Here is a 20086-nt window from a genome sequence, read left to right as displayed (position 1 = left end):
ACTATGGGCAACCTTCCACCCTCCATTCCTCCTCCTTCTCCCTTAGCCTGTGTTCTCAAGAACTTAAAACCTCTTCAACTCACACCAGACCTAAAACCTAAATGCCTTATTTTCTTCTACAATGCCGCTTGACCCCAATACAAACTCGACAGTAGTTCCAAATAGCCAGAAAACGGCACTTTCGATTTTTCCATCCTACAAGATCTAAATAATTCTTGTTGTAAAATGGACAAACGGTCTCAGGTGCCTGACGTCCAGGCATTCTTTTACACATCGGTCCCTCCCTAGTCTCTGTTCCCAATGCAGCTTGTCCCAAATCTTCCTTCTTTCCCTCCCGCCTGTCCCCTCAGTCCCAACCCCAAGTGCTGCTGAGTCTTTCCAGTCTTCCTTTTCTACAGACACATCTGACCTCTCCCCTTTCCCAGGCCGAGCTAGGTCCCAATTTTTCCTCAGCCTCCGCTCCCCCATCCTATAATCCTTTTATCACCTCCCCTCCTCACACCCGGTCTGGCTCACAGTTTCGTTCCACGACTAGCCCTCCCCAACCTGCCCAGCATTTCCTCTTAAAAAAGTTGCTAGAGCTAAAGGCATAGTCAAGGTTAATATTCCTTTTCCTTTATCTGACCTCTCCCAAATCAGTTAGCGTTTAGGCTCTTTTTCATCAAATATGAAAAACCCAGCTCAGTTCATGGCTCGTTTGGCAGCAACCCTGAGACGCTTTTCAGCCCTAGACCCTGAAAGGTCAGAAGGCCATCTTATTCTTAATATGCATTTTATTTTATTACCTAATCTGTTCCCGACATTAAATAAAGCTCCAAAAATTAAATTCCAGCCCTCAAACCCCACAAGAGGACTTAATGAACGTTGCCTTCAAGGTGTACAATAATAGAGTAAAGGCAGCCAAGTAGCAACTTATTTCTGAGTTGCAATTCCTTGCCTCCACTGTGAGACAAAGCCCAGCCACATCTCCAGCACACAACTCTGAACGCCTGAACCGCAGCTGCCAGGGGTTCCTCCAGAACCTCCTCCCCCAGGAGCTTGCTACAAGTGCTGGAAATCTGGCCACTGGGCCAAGGAATGCCCGCAGCCTGGGATTCCTCCTAAGCCGTGTCCCATCTGTGCAGGACCCCACTGGAAATCGGACTGTCCAACTCGCCCAGCAGCCACTCCCAGAGCCCCTGGAGCTCTGGCCCAAGGCTCTCTGACTGACTCCTTCCCACACCTTCTTGGCTTAGTGGCTGAAGATTGATGCTGTCCCATTACCTCGGAAGCCTCCTGGACCATCACAGACTCTGGATAACTCTTACAGTGGAGGGTAAGTCTGTCCCCTTCTTAATCAATATGGAGGCTACCCACTCCACATTATCTTCGTTTCAAAGGCCTGTTTCCCTTGCCTCCATAACTGTTGTGGGTATTGACGGCCAGGCTTCTAAACCTCTTAAAACTCCCCAACTCTGGTGCCAATTTGGACAACATTCTTTTTTTTTTTTTTTTTTTTGAGACGGAGTCTTGCTCTGTCGCCCAGGCTGGAGTGCAGTGGCGCGATCTCGGCTCACAGCAAGCTCCGCCTCCCGGGTTCCCGCCATTCTCCTGCCTCAGCCTCCCGAGTAGCTGGGACTACAGGCGCCGCCACCACGCCCGGCTAGTTTTTTGTATTTTTAGTAGAGACGGGGTTTCACCGTGGTCTCGATCTCCTGACCTTGTGATCCGCCCGCCTCGGCCTCCCAAAGTGCTGGGATTACAGGCGTGAGCCACCGCGCCCGGCTAGGACAACATTCTTTTATACACTCCTTTTTAGTTATCCACACCTGCCCACCTCCCTTATTAGGTCAAGACATTTTAACTAAATTATCTGCTTCCCTGACTATTCCTGGGCTACAGCCATGCCTCATTTCTGTGTTTTTTACCAGTTCAAAGCCTCGTTCGCATCCTCCCCTTGTATCTCCCCACCTTAACCCACAAGTATAAGATACCTCTACTCCCTCCTTGGTGACTGATCATGCACCACTTACCATCTCATTAAAACCTAATTACCCTTACCCCACTCAATGCCAATATCCCATCCCACAGCATGCTTTAAAAGGATTAAAGCCTGTTATCACTCGCCTGCTACAGCATGGCCTTTTAAAGCCTGTAAACTCTCCTTTCAATTCCCCCATTTTACCTGTCCTAAAACCAGACAAGGCTTACAGGTTAGTTCAAGATCTGAGCCTTATTAATCAAATTGTTTTGCCTATCCACCCTGTGGTGCCCAACCCGTACACTCTTTTGTCCTCAATACCTTCCTCCACAACCCATTATTCTGTTCTGGATCTCAAACATACTTTCTTTACTATTCCTTTACACCCGTCATCCCAGCCTCTCTTCGCTTTCACTTGGACTGACCCTGACACCCATCAGGCTCAGCAAATTACCTAGGCTCTACTGCCGCAAGGCTTCACAGACAGACCCATTACTTCAGTCAAGCCCAAATTTCTTCCTCATCTGTTACCTATCTCGGCATAATTCTCACAAATACACACTTACTCTCCCTGCTGATCGTGTCCGACTAATCTCCCAAAACCCAATCCCTTCTACAAAACAACAACTCCTTTCCTTCCTAGGCATGGTTAGTGCGGACAGATTTCTTACACAAGAGCCGGGACCACGTCCTGTAGCCTCTCTGTCCAAACTACTTGACCTTACTGTTTTAGCCTAGCCCTCATGTCTGCGTGCAGCGGCTGCCACTGCTTTAATACTGTTAGAGGCCCTAAAAATCACAAACTATGCTCAACTCTCTACAGTTCTCATAACTTCCAAAATCTGTTTTCTTCCCCCAACCATCGCTCAGGACAATGCTTATGCTGATAAGTTAACTAAAAAAGCAGCTAGTGTTCCAACTTCTATGTTTTTCTTCTTCACATTGGCCACTCCCACCTACTCCCCCACTGAAACCTCTACCTGTCAATCTCTTCCCACACAAGGCAAATGGTTCTCAGACCAAGGGAAATATCTCCTTCCAGCCTCACAGGCCCATTCTATTCTGTCGTCATTTCATAACCTCTTCCATGTAGGTTACAAGCCGCTAGCCCGTCTCTTAGAACCTCTCATTTTCTTTCCAACATGGAAATCTATCCTCAAGGAGATCACTTCTCAGGGTTCCGTCTGCTATTCTACTGCCCCTCAGGGATTGTCCAGGGCCCCTCCCTTTCCTACACATCAAGCTGGAGGTTTTGCCCCCGCCCAGGATGGGCAAATTGACTTTACTCACATGCTTCCAGTCAGGAAACTAAAATACTTCTTGGTCTAGGTAGACACTTTCACTGGATAAGTAGAGGACTTTCCCACAGGGTCTGAGAAGGCCACCGCGGTCATTCCTTCCCTTCTGTCAGACATAATTCCTCAGTTTGGCCTTCCTACCTCTATACAGTCTGATAACGGACCAGCCTTTATTAGTCAAATTACCCAAGCAGTTTCTCAGGCTCTTGGTATTCAGTGACACCTTTATATCCTTTACCGTCCTCAATCTTCAGGAAAAGTAGAATGGACTAATGGTCTTTTAAAAACACACCTCACCAAGCTCAGTCACCAACTTAGAAAGGACTAGACAATACTTTTACCACTTTCCCTTCTCAAAATTCAGGCCTGTCCTCGGAATGCTACAGGTTACAGCCCATTTGAGCTCTTGTGTGGACACTCCTTTTTAATTAAGCCCCAGTCTCATTCCAGACACCGGAACAACTTGAACTGCACCCCAAAAACGTAGAGCCTAAAAACTCACCAACCAAGCAAGTAATTATGCTGAACCCCCTTAGGCTCTCTCTAATTAGATGTCCTAGGACCTCCCAATTCTTAGTCCTTTAATACCTATTTTTTCTCCTTCTTTTATTCATACCTTGTATCTTCCGTTTAGTTTCTCAATTCATCCAAAACCATATCCAGGCCATCACCAATCATTCTATGAGACAAATGCTCCTTCTAACATCCTCACAATATCGCCTCTTACCACAAGATCTCCCTTCAGTTTAATCTCTCCCACTCTAGGCTCCCACGCTGCCCCTAATCCCGCTTGAAGCAGCCCTGAGAAACATTGCCCATTCTCTCTCCATACCACCCCCCAAAAATTTTCGCCGCCCCAACACTTCAACACTATTTTGTTTTATTTTTCTTATTAATATAAGGCAGGAATGTCAGACCTCTAAGCCCAAGCCAAGTCATCGCATCCCCTGTGACTTGCACATAACTGAAGAATCACAAAAGAAGTAAAAATGCCCTGCCCCGCCTTAACTGATGACATTCCACCACAAAAGAAGTGAAAATGGCTGGTCTTTGCCTTCGGTGATGACATTACCTTGTGAAAGTTCTTTTCCTGGCACATCCTGGCTCAAAAAGCTCCCCCACTGAGCACCTTGTGACCCCCACTCCTGCCCACCAGAGAACAACCCCCCTTTGACTGTAATTTTCCTTTACCTACCCAAATCCTATAAAACAGCCCCACCCTTATCTCTTTTCGTTGACTCTCTTTTCGGACTCAGCCCGCCTGCACTCAGGTGATTAAAAAGCTTTATTGCTCACACAAAGCCTGTTTGGTGGTCTCTTCACAGGGATGCACATGTCACTATACATCAGCAAGAGACAGCTGTGTCTGCGTATCAAGCCAATGGCATTCCAGTCATGAACAGAGCAGGATGATCAATCAGCCAGTGTAGACAAATCCTGGATCAAATTTCAAACTTCATTAAGCTTTTGAAGTACAGAAAAATCACTGTGGCTCTTCTCCCATCCCCTCTTCACCACTAAGCCCAGTTACTACCTTTGGGAATCCCAGAATCCACTCCAATTATCAAGATCCTCAACTACCAGTTGATTAATTTTTACAGTGACCCGTTTCCAAAAAATCAGCGGAACTCTGACTTTGATGGAATCCCTATAAAGAACAGAAACAAAACTCTTAAAATGGGTCTCAGTTGATTTGACAGCATACAAAAATAAACTCACCACTGCCCCTCTCAGGAATCAGTAGGGAAGAGGAGGTCGCTGCCCTATATTTTTATGGTTCATCCTCGAGGTCAAAGTGTTAACCATGTTTGGTTGAGTTTTACCCACACCAAAGCAAATGCCTTTTAAAATGCAAACGTCATGAGCTTTGCCATGCCTTGAAGATTCTTATGAAGAGAGCCGCCTGGGGGCCTTCACCACTGAGCATAGGCTTATGCAACCTGCTGGGAGATTATCCCCAGGAGTCCATGTCAGTGAAATATATTGCCCATCACCACCTAATGTGCTCTTGAAATGGATTAAAGAGGAGACGTATTCCACTTTTTGAGTCTTTGATGAAGGAAGGAGGCAGGTACAGCTATATATAGGGGATATTTACCATCCAATTCCCTTACTTGACGCAAGCAAATATTTTGACGATCCTTTAACAAATCAGCTAATGGAATATCTACAAAGTCTCATAAGAAAGAGCCCACTGGCTGGGTGCGGTGGCTCACACCTGTAATCCCAGCACTTTGGGAGGCCGAGGCGGGTGGATCACTTGAGGTCAGGAGTTTGAGACCAGCCTGGCCAACATGGTGAAACTCCGTCTCTACTAAAAATACAAAAATTAGCCATATGCATTGGTGTATGTTTCTAATCCCATCTACTTGGGAGGCTGAGGCAAGAGAATCACTTGAACCAGGGAGGTGGAAGTTGTCTGGGTGACAGAGCAAGACTCTGTCTCAAAAACAAACAAAAAAACAAAAACAAAAACAAAACAGATATATCTCCACTAAATCTTGTAGTTAATTTCTCTTTCAAACCAGAAATATCAAAGATGGAAAATATGACATGTTAAGCTGCAATCTATCATAAGCTATTGAATTACGTTCATTTCTTTTTTTGTTTTGTTTTTGAGACAGAGTTTTGCTCGTCACCCAGGCTGGAGTGCAACAGTGTGATCTCGGCTCACTGCAACCTCTGCCTCCTGGGTTCAAGCAATTCTCCTGCCTCAGCCTCCAGAGTAGCTGGGACTACAGGAGTGCACCATTCCAGCTAATTTTTTTATTTTTAGTAGAGACGGAGTTTCACCATGTTGGCCAGGCTGGTCTCGAACTCCTGACCTCAGGTGATCCCACCTCAGCCTCCCAAAGTGCTGGGATTACACACATGAGCCACTGAGCCTGGCAATTTCTAAAGACTCTGTCTCCTTTGTGGGTTCTCTTACTCTGCCCAGTGGTTAAAGCTTTGGATTCCCCGGGTTTGTCTTTTGCTTGGCCCATCGTCCTCCTCAGTCAGTTCCCCATGTGCAGCCTCAACTTCTCCCTGGACTTCGGTTTCCATTTGCACTGATGGCCCCAGAATCTGCGCCAGCCTTTCAGACTTCTCCCTGGAGTGTCTTACTATTAAGTGTTGGTGCTTATGGAGAAATCTCTCTACCTGGATGTTCCCGGAAACACTGAGCTGAACAAGCCCAGAACTGAACTTGCTTCCCCTGTCCCTGCCAGGGCCTCCTCTGCAATCCTCTATCTTAGGTGCCGATCCCAGTACCCACCTAGTTCTCTAACTAAGGTTGTAACCTGGACAAATCAACAATTCCTCATTCTTTCTCACACCTGTGTTCCGTCCATCACCAAAATCCTATCAATTTTACCCCCTGAACACTTTTCTTTCCTAATTTAAATGTTTTAATTTTCTTGTGGAGACAGAGTCTCACTATGTTGCCCAAGCTGGTCTTGATTTCCTGGCCTCAGGCGAACCTCCCACTTTGGCCTCCCAAAGTGCTGGGATTACAGGCAAGAGCCACTGTGCCCAGCCCTAAATGTTTTTCAAATTGATTGCTTCCTCTCCACTCCCTGATGACCCTGCCATCGTCTCATTCCTAGGCTACCGTGGCAGCTGCATCCAGAAGTGCCCCAAGGGAGGAATCCCACCAGCATGTTCACACTGTCATATGTTTTTGTAAAACTTGCGAAAGTAATATAATTTGACCATAACAAGCTAACATCCTTGTCTCTTTCTGCTCCAGCTTCCCTGTGTCAAATGTCCTCTTCCTTTGGGAGGTTTTACAGTTGCTATAGGCATTTTGGCGACCCAACTAAAAAACAGTTAAAGTAGGGATTTACTTTACATGGGTACAGTAGGATATATTGATATGATTCCTGGTTACTTCCATGAGTAGGTAAGTTATGATTAATAGATCATCCCTCCACTCAATGTGCTGACTCACTTAGCATCGTAGTGCGATATAATCATGCCTGAAGGCACCCAGCCCCGGAAGTACATGGGTTGTGGAGAAGCAAGGTTTGAACTGTATGGGGTCAGAACCTGTCTGTGAAAATTTCTTCCAAAAATTACAGCTCATATATGAATGAACTGGAGAGATAGTTCCCCAATTTTGATTACAATCTTAAACATTTATACAATATTATCAGTAACAAAATGTGAAGCTTTTTTGTTTTTCTAAACTATCAATACTAAACAAATTTCAATCAGCCAGGCTAAAAAGAAAGATTCCTATTCTCTCCAGAGGAAAAGATTACAAACACTGTTGCCATGTGAAGAGGCAAACACTGTTGCTAAAAAAAGGTGATAAGAGGCCAGGTGGGGTGGCTCACGCCTGTAATTCCAACACTTTGGGAGGCCAGGCAGGCGGATCACTTGAGGTCAAGAGTTCGAGACCAGCCTGGTCAACATGGTGAAACCCTGTCTCTACTAAAAATACAAAATTAGCTAGGTATGGTGGCACGCACCTGTAATCCCAGTTACTTGGGAGGCTAGGCAGGAGAATCGCTTGAACCTGGGCGGCAGAGGTTGCAGTGAGCCAAGACTGTGCCACTGTACTCCAGCCTGGGTGAGAGAGTGAGACTGTCTCAAAAAAAAAAGGTGGTAAGGAATGGGAAGGCACCACCAGGAGCTGCCACGTCCCTAGAGCAGCCACGCTGCAATCATGGTGTCAGTAATTAATACTGTGGATACCTCCCATAAGGACATGATTCATGATGCCCAGATGGACTACTATGGCACCCACCTGAGCAACCTGCTCGTCAGAAAAATCCGTCAAAATCTTCAAAGTGCACAATGGAGGGCAGATCCTCATTGCCAACCTCAGAAGTCATGAGAGTCCTTGTGGCATGTGGCCTGGGCTCACCCCACATATGGCAATATCCTGGCATTGTGCTCCTACGATTGGAAAGTCATTATCTGGAAAGAGGAAAATGGCACCTGGCAGAAGACCCACGACCCCTCAGGATATGACTCCTCAGTGAACTCTGTGCTGGGCCCCCCATGACTACTGCCTAATCCTGGCCTGTGGGAGTTCAGATGGGGCCATCTTCCTGCTGACTTATACAGGGGAAGGCCAATGGGAAGTGAAGAATATCAACAACGCTCACACCATTGGCTGCAATGCTGTCAGCTGGGCCCCTGCTGTTGTACCTGGAAGCCTCACAGACCAGCTGTCCAGGCAGAAACCCAATTATGTCAAGAAGTTTGCATCGGGTAGCGGTGACAATCTCTTCAAGGATGGCCAGTGGAAGGAGGAGCAGAAGCTGGAAGCACACAGTGACTGGGTTTGAGATGTGGCCTGGGCCCCCTCCATCAGCCTGCCCACCAGCACCGTGGCCAGCTGCTCCCGGGATGGTTGTGTGTTCATTTGGACCTGTGATGATGCCTTGGGAATATATGGCCTCCCATATTGCTGCACAAGTTCAATGATGTCATGTGGCATGTGGGCAGGTCCATCACAGCCAACATTTGGCCATCTCTGGTGGAGACAATAAGGTGACCCTGTGGAAGCAGTCGGTTGACGGGCAGTGGGTGTGTATCAATGATGTCAACAAGGGCCAGGGCTCTGTGTCAGCTTCAGTCATAGAGGGCCAGCAGAACGAGCAGTGGCAAGACAGGTGGAGCCTCCCACCTGCCAGCTCCAGGACTGCCCCATCCTGAGCCAACTGACTGAGCAACTGTGAAGAGCTCCCAACTCCAACGAGATTCTTTTCCTAGGGGTAGTTACAAATGCAACCACAGATTGATCATCTAATCTGTCTAAACATGATCAGAGATGGTTTGTAATCTACTGTCCAGCTCAAAGCATTCATGTTATGCGGCAGAAACTACAAATGATGTTCAAATCTATTATTTTAAAATATTTTAAGCCATTTTTATGTAACTTTGGGTTCAGGCATTATTTGGGAGGTTTTGTTTCCAAAGTCACTAAATAAAGACATATTGCTTATTAAAAAAAAACAAAAGGTAAGGAATGAAGAATGGTAGAGGTTTCAAGCAGTTAATAAAACCAAATGATGTTTTTAAAAAAAAGTTGTAGGCTGGACACAATTGCCCATGCCTGTAATGCCAGCACTCTGGGAGGCCAAGGCAGGAGGATTGTTTGAGGTCAGGAGTTCGAGAGCAGCCCAGGCAACATAGGGAGACTCCGTTGCTACAAAAAAATTTTTAAAAAGTCAGGTGTGGTGGTGCACACCTGTAGCCCTAGCTGCTCAGGAGGCTGAGGCAGGAGGACCGCTTGAGTCCAGGGGTTTGAAGCTGCAGTGAGCTATGATTGCACCACTGCACTCCAGCCTGGGCAACAGAACAAGACACTGTCTCAAGAAAAAAAAAAAAAAAAAAAAAGTGATATTTGTGATTATTTTAATCATTTAATCTTTTTGTTATGGACTGAACATTTGTGTCCTCCCACAACTCATATGTTGAAATTCTAACTCTTAAGGTGATGGTATTATGTGGTAGGGACTTTGAGATGGGATTAGTACCTTAAATGAGATCCCAGAGAGCTCTTTGGCCCCCTTTTTATAATTAAGGATCCATTTAGAAGTCAGTGCTCTGCGGTGTGGAAGAGGGCCCTCACCAGAACCTAACCATGCTGGCATTTCACCCTCCAGAACCATGAGAAATAAGTACCACCCAGTCTGTGGTACTTTGTTATTGCAGCTCAAACTGACGAAGACACTTGGAATTTGTAATGATTTCTTGATTCATTCTAACTACACATTCCTTTTTGTTGCCTCATCCAATAGTCATTTTGAAATGCATAGCCGATTACATCATTTTCTTCTTTAAACTAATTCAAAGGCACCATTACCTATAATTCAAGCTCCTTAATTTGGTGTATTCGATAGCATTTATTTTCTTGGTGAAGTAGGAGACAGTGTCTCCTGCACATTAGGATAAAGTGTAAGGGTGATGGTTTATACTAGACAGTGAGAAGAAGAAATGACAAAGGGCATAAAGAGAACTAGAGATCATGAAAGATCCAAATCAGACTGGAAGTAAGATCCCTTCCCGGCCAGTCAATACTAAAGTTTAAAATTCTTCTGCCTGGCTCTGGTTCCAGAGTGGGACAGTCAGAATGGTCCCAGCAGTGGTTCATAGAGCAGGGCCTCTTAAACAGCCGCATACAGACGGATTGAGGGTGATAGTGTAAGACTATCCACCATCGATCAGAAGAGCAAGGGAAGGTCAAGAAAAGTGTGTGGAGTTTCAGGGATAGGGGATGGCAGGAAGAAGTAGCTAGAAGTATGAGAGAATAAAAATGTGCTGTTACGATGAGGCCAAATGTAAAGTGATATTGTATACAATAAAGCATATGTAAATAAGTGTTGTAAAACTTGATTTGATTTTTTCCACATTAGGAAAGTTCACTATTTCAGAAAGAAAATAATTCTAAAAATAAGCCTACCAGCAACTTCACTTCTAGGTATGTCCCTAGAGGAATGACAAGCAGAGACTTATTCATAATGATTCTCGTATTCTGATGTTCAGGGCAGCATTATTCAAATAGCCAAAAGATGGAAACAACCAAAATGGTCGTCACCAGATGAACAAAATGAATAATTAAAAATACATCTATGCATACAGTGGAATATGAAGCCATAAAAAGGAATGAAATTCTGACACATTACAACATGAACCTTGAAAACACTGTGCTAAGTGAATTAAGCCAGACACAAAAGGACCAATATTTTATGACGCCACTTATATGAAATATCTAGAATAGGCAAATTCACAGAGACAGAAAATAGGCTAGGAGCTACTAGAAGCTGAGGAGAGGGTGACTGGGGAGCTATTGCTTCATAGTTACAGAGTTTCTGTCTGGAAGGAAGAAAAAGTTTTGAAAATAGATAATGGTGTTGGCTGCATAACATTGTGAATATAACTAATGGCACTGAATTTACATTTAAATATGATTAAAACGGCAAATTTTGTTTTAAATATATTTTACCAAAATTTAATTTTTTTTATTTTTATTTTTATTTTTTTTTGAGACAGAGTCTCGCTCTGTTGCCCAGGCTGGAGTGCAGTGGTGTGATCTCAGGTCACTGTAACCTCTGACTCCCAGGTTCAAGCGCTTCTCCTGCCTCAGTCTCCCGAGTAGCTGGGATTACGGGCGTGCACCACCATGCCAGGCTAATTTTTGTATTTTTAGTGGAGACGGGATTTCACCATGTTGGTTAGGCTGGTCTTGAACTCCCGACCTTAGGTGATCTGCCTGCCTCAGCCTCCCAAAGTGCTGGGATTACAGGCATGAGCCACCACGCCTGGCCTAAAAAATTAATAATATACCAAAAAACAATGAATGGTGTACTTCGAATGGGAGAAATGTATGTGAATTATACCTCAACAAATCTGTTGAGAAAATAAATAAACCTGAAGTGGATTGTGAAATGAAGCAATAGTCTATAAAAGAAATAAGTCCACAGGCGTTATAATCAAATCAAGTAAATCAGTAGTCCTGGCTGATAGAAGACACCCAAAGTAAACATGGAACAGTAACTCTTATCTAGAAAAAACTACAGTGCTCATGTCACTCTCTGTAACAAGACACCCTTTGGGTCTGGACACCACATAAAAACTAGTAGAATGGCCGAGTATTACTTCCTCCTTGATTTTCTCGGGAGCAATTGAGCAATAGTGATTACTGCAGCTACTAAAGGGAACTGTCCACAGAGGCTTTGAGCATAAGTGGGCATGACTTTCCAGAGGAATATTTAACTCTAGTTTGAAATTTTACAACGACATAAGTGAAGAAAAACAGTATTAAAAATAACTGCTATGTATTCTTCTCTGAGAAGACGTGCTAACCATATTGCACAGATGTGGAAAGAGGGTACCTTGCCCACTAAGTACTGGAGTCAACACTCAAGTTTTGTTCTGTCCCTCTCCAAAGCTTCTCCAATCTGTGACTCTACCTCTCACACAATACTGGGTGACTCCTCAAAAAAAAAAAAAAAAAAAAAGCCAGACTGGTTTTTACATATCTGCCATATCTGCCAAAGATATGGCAGAAATTACATATCTGCCATATCTTTAAAACTTGCTTAAAGGTGATTTCAGTCTATCTGGAGAAACTCTGGAGTAAGAGGGATGCTTAAAGAAAAGGCGGGTGGATCACGAGGTCAGGAGATTGAGACTATCCTGGCTAACATGGTGAAACCCCGTCTCTACTAAAAATACAAAAAAAAAAAAAAAAACTAGCCGGGCGTGGTGGCGGGCGCCTGTAGTCTCAGCTACTTGGGAGGCTGAGGCGGGAGAATGGCGTGAACCCGGGAGGCGGAGCTTGCAGTGAGCCGAGATCACGCCACTGCACTCCAGCCTGGGAGACACAGCGAGACTCCGTCTCAAAAAAAAAAAAAAAAAAAAAAAAAAAATTCTGATTGATCTCTTCTGGGAGCCCCTCCAACAGGGGACCATGGTAGACTTACTGCTCACCTCTCTAGCATTTAACACAGCATCTGCAAGACTGGTGCTGAATGTTTGTATAATGATTAAGTGGATGATCCACAGATCTCAGAAAAATCATTTGTGAAAGGTTTTCCCTGTGCTCTGAAGGTTAACACCTTTGTGGATAGCAAATTCTGGAGAATCTCTTAGGGAGTAAATAAATCTCTGAAACTAGGTTTTTGTTGACAAATCTTCCTGTGGAAAACATCTGGAACAATTGTACAAGATGTTTTAAAATATCTGTTTGAAGGTATCAGAAAGCTACCAAAGTAGAAAGGAATTAAGTGGTTACAATTCCAAAAAAAAGGAAAATGCCATGATGCAAGTCTGATATTTGTACTAGTTTTCCCATCAAGGTATTTGCCAATTCACAAAGGCCAACTGAGAGGCTAGAAGCCGAACACAACTTCTGGGAGTCTTCTAGGGCTGAGAAGATAAAAATGGGACTTCAGAGATCATAATGGAGAAGGAACCCTGGTAAAGACTTCAAGTTCTCAGTTGAGACCCCTAAGAAAGTGAACCACAAGCAGACCAACCCTCAAGAAGACAGAAGCCCACTTTCAAATTAGCTTAACTCCTGATTGCGTGAAGATGGTCTCTCTCTACTCTAACTGCCTGGTAGAAGTAAAAGTAAATCTCTTTTGGAAGAAAAAACATATATAACCCAAATTGTCTCTTTCTTTTTTGTTTTATTGACTTCTGGATGAGAAAAAACCCAACATATAGGAGACAACACTATCTGATCAAAAATGAGTAGAAAAAAAAGCCAGGGCTGGGAGTGGTGGCTCACGCCTCTAAGCCCAGCACTTTGGGAGGCTGAAGTGGGCAGATCATGAGGTCAGGAGTTTGAGACCAGCCTGACCAACATGGTGAAACCCCATCTCTACTAAAAATATACAAAAATTAGCCAGGCATGGTGGTGCATGCCTGTAATCCCAGCTACTCAGGAGGCTGAGGCAGGAGAATCACTTAAACTCGGGAGGCAGAGGTTGCAGTGAGCTGAGATTGTGCCACTGCACTCCAGCCTGGGCGACAGAGCAAGACTCTGTCTCAAAAAAAAAAAAAAAAAAAACCATTGAAACAGACCCATAAGACTTCATGTTATTGTACTGTAATCTGAAAATAGCTTAAAATAATGCTGATAAACATACAACAAAACAAGATGAGGAATCTCAGCAGAGAACCGGAAACAATCTTTAAAATCTAATGGAAACTTTAGAACTGAAAAATGCAATCACTGAAATTGAGTCTGTAATATGAGTTTCACTCAGTTGAAAAGAGGATTAATAAACTAGAAGATAGGTCAGAATAAAATCTAAAGTAAAATATGTTGCGGGGAGAGGATAGAAACAATGGAAGCGCTTAAGAGGTACACAGAACACAGGAAAAAACGTCTAACACACATACCACTGGTGTTCTGAAAGGCAAGGTGGGAGAATGAAGTAAACATAACATTGGATAATAGCCAAGAATGTTCTAAAATCTACAAAAGAAGTAATGCCATACATTTAGGAAGTTCAAACACCCTCAAACAAGATGTATATAAAGAAAACTATGCATAGGCATACCATAGGAAAATTCCTAAAAATCAAAGATGAAAAGGAAATCTTAAAAGCACTGGAGAAAAAAGACCTATACCATCAAAGGAAAGCCAGTGACAGGTGATTTTTCAAAAGAAATGATGGAGGTCATACATACAAATATGGAATGGCATCTTGAAAATGCTGATTTTTAAAACCGTATAAACTGATAGAAATAAAAAATAGCCCTAGGAGTAGCTTAGACACAACATCTATCTAAGCCATTCCTAGATCCTTCATCCTACGAAACTGTAATATAATAAATATTTGTTATGTTGAATTACTAGGTTTAGGGGTTCTTTGTTACATGGCAATACGTAAGGAGAAAACAAATATGCTTCAAAAATTCATATTCACAATCGGCCCTCAGATATATTTGTAGCTAAAATTCACACTGCTTCTGTAGTACAAAAAATCCCTCAATTTAAGATTTTAATTTAAGGTGTAATGTTCCCTGGTATCTGCCAGAAGCAAATGCTAATTCTCTCTGGAAGAACCCACGTTCACCCCAAATCTCAAATAATTCCTAAAGATAAAAGTTCTGGCAGGGCGCGGTGGCTCACGCCTGTAATCCCAGCACTTTGGGAGGCTGAGACGGGCGGATCACGAGCTCAGGAGATCGAGACCATCCTGGCTAACACAGTGAAACCCCGTCTCTACTAAAAATACAAGAAATTAGCCGGGTGTGGTGGCCGGCGCCTGTAGTCCCAGGTACATGGGAGGCTGAGGCAGGAGAATGGCATGAACCCAGGAGGCGAAGCTTGGAGTGAGCCGAGGTTGCACCACTGCACTCCAGCCTGGGCCACAGAGCGAGACTCCATCTCAAAAAAAAAAAAAAAAAAAAAGATAAAAGTTCCACGAGTGAGCCCAGGAGTTCAATACCAGCTTAGGCAACATAGTGAGACCCTCGCTCTACAATAAATAAATAAATAAATAAATAAATAAATAATAAATAAGCTAGGCATGGTGGCACATGCCTATAGTTCCAGATCCTCAGGAGGCTGTGGCAGGAGAATCACTTGAGCCAGGGAGGTTGAGGTTGCAGTGAGCCCTGATTGCACCACTGCACTCCAGCCTGGGCGACAGAGTGAAACCCTGTCTCTAAGAAGAACAACAACAAAAACAACAACTACAAACAGTTCCAAGAAATTAAGCTCAGTCAAAATCACAATACACACACAGAAACAAGGCATCATAAGCAAAAGCTCACAGAAACAACAAAAAGCAGAATGAGACACAGAAAGACTCTGCATACTGAAATGATCAAATAGAGATATATAACAGAACTATCTCTAGTATGTTTAAAGAAATAAAAGAAGAACATGTATACATAAGGAAAAAGCAAGAGAATTTAAAAATGGCTGAGTAAAATTCGAACTGCCAATGTGAACTTATAGAATGAAAAATATAATTTCATAACTCAATGGAAAGGTTTTAATCTCAGAATTTATAGCTGCTAAAAAGAACAATTGAAGAACATATTTGAAGATAATCAGAATGCCGTACAGAGAAAAAGAGATTATAAGCCGTGGAGGCTAGAATCAGAAGCTCTGACAAATTATCTAATAGAAACAAATATCTGAAGACATAATGGCGTAAACTTTTTAGGACTAGTGAAAAAAGATACCAAGCCACAAGTTCCAAAACTACCAAGTGAGATAAACGAAAAGAAAGTCACACTTAGATTCATCACAAAGAAACTATACAGCATCAAATATAAAGAGAAAATCTCAGAAGCTGTCCAAGAGGAAAGACAGATTATCTTCAGAAGAGTGACAGCGTACAGCAAACTGACTTCTCACCAGCAACAATAGAGGCCCGAAGTCAGTATGCTGAGAGAAAACTGTCAGTCTAGAAAAACTACATTTTGAGGCTGGGCATGGTGGCTCACACCTGTAATCCCAGCACTTCGGGAGCCTGAGGCATGTGGATCATCTGAGGTCAGAAGTTCAAGACCAGCCTGGCCAACATGGTGAAACCCCATCTCTACTAAAAATATAAAAATTAGCCAGGTGTGATGATGTACACCTGTAATTCCAGTTACTTGGGAGGCTGAGGCATGAGAATCACTTGAAGCTGGGAGGCAGAGGAGGGCAGTGCGCCAAGATCTCACCACTGCACTCAGTCTGGGCGACAGAGTGAGACCCTGCCTTACAAAAAAAAAAAGAAGAAGAAGAAAAGAAAAACTGCATTTTGAAAATGAGGGTGAAAAACAATTTTCAGACAAAGAAGAATTACTATAATTTGCTCACTAAGTGAAATTCTAAAGAATATGCTTCAGGCAGAAGAAGGGTGACCTCAGATGGAAAGACTGAGCTGCAAGAAGGAACAAAAGATAAAGCAAGTGTGGTCCTGGGACAAAGGTACCAGACCTTTGTCTCAAACTGTGCATTCATATATCCACTGCTCACTCTGCATCTCCACTAGGACATATACTAGACAAGTCTAACTTTGCACAGCCAAAACTGAACTCCTGACCTTCCCCCACATAAACGGTAACTCCGTCCTTCGAGTTGCCATTTAAAACACTTTAGAGTCACCTGTCTCTCTTTTCGTTCACACTCCCCATCTGAAAATTACATTAGCACTAGTTTCATAATATATTCTGAAACTGCCTAGTTCCTACTACCTTCACAAGCCACAATCACCTCTCACTGAGATGGCTGCAAAAGCCTTCTAACTGGTCTTCCTACTCTACCCTTGCCGCACCTCCCAGGGTCTAGTCTCAAAACAGCAGCCGCATTCTGCTTTAATGGAATGCTTAAACAATGGTTCGCTCAACTCCTCAATGGACTCCCATTTCATTCAGAGTAAAAGCCAAAGTCTTATGATGGCTTGTAATGCCCCATGTGATCAGTTCCCCATCTATCTCCTTGACCTCATTTCCTACTTCTTACCTCTTCATTTACTGAGTTCCAGCCACACTGGCCTCCTTGCTAGACTCTAAAAATGCCATATACCTTCCCAAGTTCTCACTGGTTGAATTCTGCCTGGAATGCTCTTGTCCTGGTGGAGATATTCCACATGGCCCTCTCACCACCTTAAAGTTTTTGTTCGAGCTCCACCTTCTCAGGAAAGCCTACATACACCAAGCAGCTAAAACTGCACCTGGAGCATGGAGAGTACTTGATAAATACTTGTTAAATCATTTGCAAATAAATGGACTATGTGGGTCAAGTGAAATACTATCTGAAGCCATTATAGTAATGCCCCATGGGTTTCATTTTTTAAGGAGGGAACTAAAATACATGAACACTAAACCCAGAGAATTAAAATACATGACAATAATAACATACAAATCAAGAGGGGTGTAATTGGAGTTACAGTAAGTTAAAAAGGGATGCAATAGGGAAAAAGTAAAGACATTGATTAATTTTAAACTATTACAAGACAGCCAGACACAGGAGTGTATATTGTAGGAACTTGCTGCCTAAAAACAAGCAAAACGAACCTCTGGCGATAGAGGTGAGGCCAGCCGTGAGCTCAGGGATGGGTATGTGTGTTAATGACTAGAGAGAGGTATGAGAGGGGCTTCTGGGGAAATGTGTGTTGGTTACAGGGCTGTGCTCCCTTTGTCTGAATTCACTGAGCTGTGTACTTATGAGTTGTTTTTTTCTGGGGGTATATATGTCACACTTAAATGGCAACCACTAAAAAAAATTAGAATGCAGTGAATAACTTCCGAAGTAGAAGAGGGGGGAAAGAAATAAGAGGAATAAAAACCAAACAAACAAAACAAAAAACCTCAATCTAAAAGAAAGCAATAAAGGGAAAGAAAAAGCTGAAAAGGTAAACAAACAGAAATTATAAAATAATTGAAATTAATCTATGTATATCGAGTACAATGAATGAGAATGCGTAAATATACCAGTTAAAAGACAAGAAATTTCAAACTGATATTTTAAAAATTCAATTATATCTTATTTATAAGAGACACATGTAAAGAGAACAAAGGATATAAAAAGGTTGAAATTAAAGCATTGGGAAAGATATTTCAGAAAAATACCAAGCAAAAGTATGCAGGTAAATGGTGTTAATGAATAACAGACAAACAAACAAACAAACAAACAAAAAGGTTCCAAGCAAAAAGCCTTATTAGAAATAGGGGGTTATATAATACCTTTACTATTAAGTACTGAAGGATTTAATTCTCAGTTTGCCCACCTAATAACATAACCTCAGAACTGGCAGAGCTACAAGGGGAAATACATGAGGACAACTCTTAATAAATAGTAGACTGATCTGACAAAAAATTAGGAAGCAGATCAAAGATATCAATGGCACCATTAATAAACGTAATCTGATGAACGTGTATGTAGAATATAGTCAACAACTGTAAAGTATACTTTCTTTTTATGCACACATTGACCATTAATATTGGTGTATGTCAGGCTCTAGGACTAGGCTCAATAGCTTTCAAGGGATTGGTATCACACAGATTATATTCTCTAACCAGAATGCAAAGAGGCTAGAAATAAAAAAAAACAGAAAAGTACTTATTTCTAGTGATTTAAAAAATATGCTTCTGCACATATCAAGGGTAAAGAGAAATCAAAATAGACATGTTTAGAAGCAAACAGTAAGAAACAGATTGCACATCAAAACTTATGAGATAAAGCCACAGTAGTACTTGAAGGAAATTTATAACCTTAAATATTTATATTAGAAAAGAAGTAAGGCTGCATTAAAAAGCTAAGCTTCAAATAAAGGAAGAAAATAATAAAGACAGGAACCAAAAGCTTCAAAACAGAACAAACATATGAGAGAGCTTGGGAGACATTACTATAAATTCTGTAGAGGTTAAACCCATAATAAAGGAATAGCATAAGCAACATTTTAACAATACATCTGAAAATTTAGATGAAATGGACAAATTATAAGTGTGGTAAGTCTAGATTATATTATCTTTAAAAAATGTGTAATATTCATTTTAACACATGCTTAAAATTAAGACGACATCATACTTAAACAAAAAAAACCCCATACCATTTATAGGCAGAAAACCTTTGTTTTTTAACTTCAAAACTCAGGTGACTGAGCAGAAAAACTGTGGGTTTTTTCTTTTAACCCACAGCAGAGACAGGAAACCCCACCTAGGTGCATTAGGTGCCTCAAAATGTTACAATGCTAGCAGGACTAAGCAGTTCAGGTGCAGTCCAGAAGGAAACAGCAATCACTTGCTCCATATAGAAAAATGAAGCTTCACTGACAGCTGACATCTGCACCATGCTTCACAGTGTCTGAAGATTTGTTTTCCTATGTACATCAGCTTTTTACGTAGACACACATTTTCTTACATGTAAGATAAATAATAGTTAACAGCTACCACTTATTAGACATGTATGTGTCAGGAACTGTCCTAGATGGCTTACATACATTCTTTTCAATCTTTACAACACAACCAGATGCTGTAATCCCAGTTTTACAAATTAATAATCAGCAGACTGATTTGCTCATAGACTCATTCTTAATCACGTGGGTACAAGACGCAAACCCAAGGCTAGCTGATGCCTCCCTTCATCCATCCTTTTAAACAGGAGGGCTCCGGGCAGGAAGTTGTCCACAGAGCCACAGTGAGTTCAAGAGAGGCTCTGTCCACGATCAGCCCACCACAGCTCATACAAAGCACCCACCTTCTGGATAACGTTTCGCAGAGCAAAATACTTCTCAGTGAGGTCCCCGGCCTCACTCAGTGGGGCATCATAGTCGTAGCTGGTGGGCTGGGCTGCATAGGGTGAGTTGGCCCCTAGAAGACAAAAATGTGCCACTAGTTATTACTGATGGCCCAGCTCTGGGACAAGTTCTTT

General features: G+C 42.6%; 1 protein-coding gene, 1 long non-coding RNA gene and 1 pseudogene across 4 annotated transcripts in view; 2 read left to right on the top strand and 1 right to left on the bottom strand.

The window, feature by feature from the left end:
• GLB1 (galactosidase beta 1) overlaps positions 1–20086 on the bottom strand; it is a 110684-nt gene that overhangs the window by 38213 nt on the left and 52385 nt on the right. For all 3 annotated transcript variants that reach the window (XM_045387090.2, XM_045387091.2, XM_065539801.2), the window contains exon 10: positions 19913–20025. In XM_045387090.2, coding sequence (XP_045243025.2) covers positions 19913–20025 — 113 coding nt within the window. The remainder of the gene's footprint in view (positions 1–19912; positions 20026–20086) is intronic.
• On the top strand, positions 992–5297 carry LOC141409613 (uncharacterized). The gene is made up of 2 exons (XR_012430614.1): positions 992–1315; positions 4584–5297. It is a non-coding gene; the product is annotated as an uncharacterized lncRNA (long non-coding RNA).
• LOC102118406 (protein SEC13 homolog pseudogene) lies at positions 7910–8975 on the top strand (annotated as a pseudogene).

Source organism: Macaca fascicularis, chromosome 2 (genome assembly GCF_037993035.2).
Source record: "Macaca fascicularis isolate 582-1 chromosome 2, T2T-MFA8v1.1".
NCBI lineage: Eukaryota > Metazoa > Chordata > Mammalia > Primates > Cercopithecidae > Macaca > Macaca fascicularis.
This window is presented reverse-complemented; position numbering and strand designations above follow the sequence as displayed.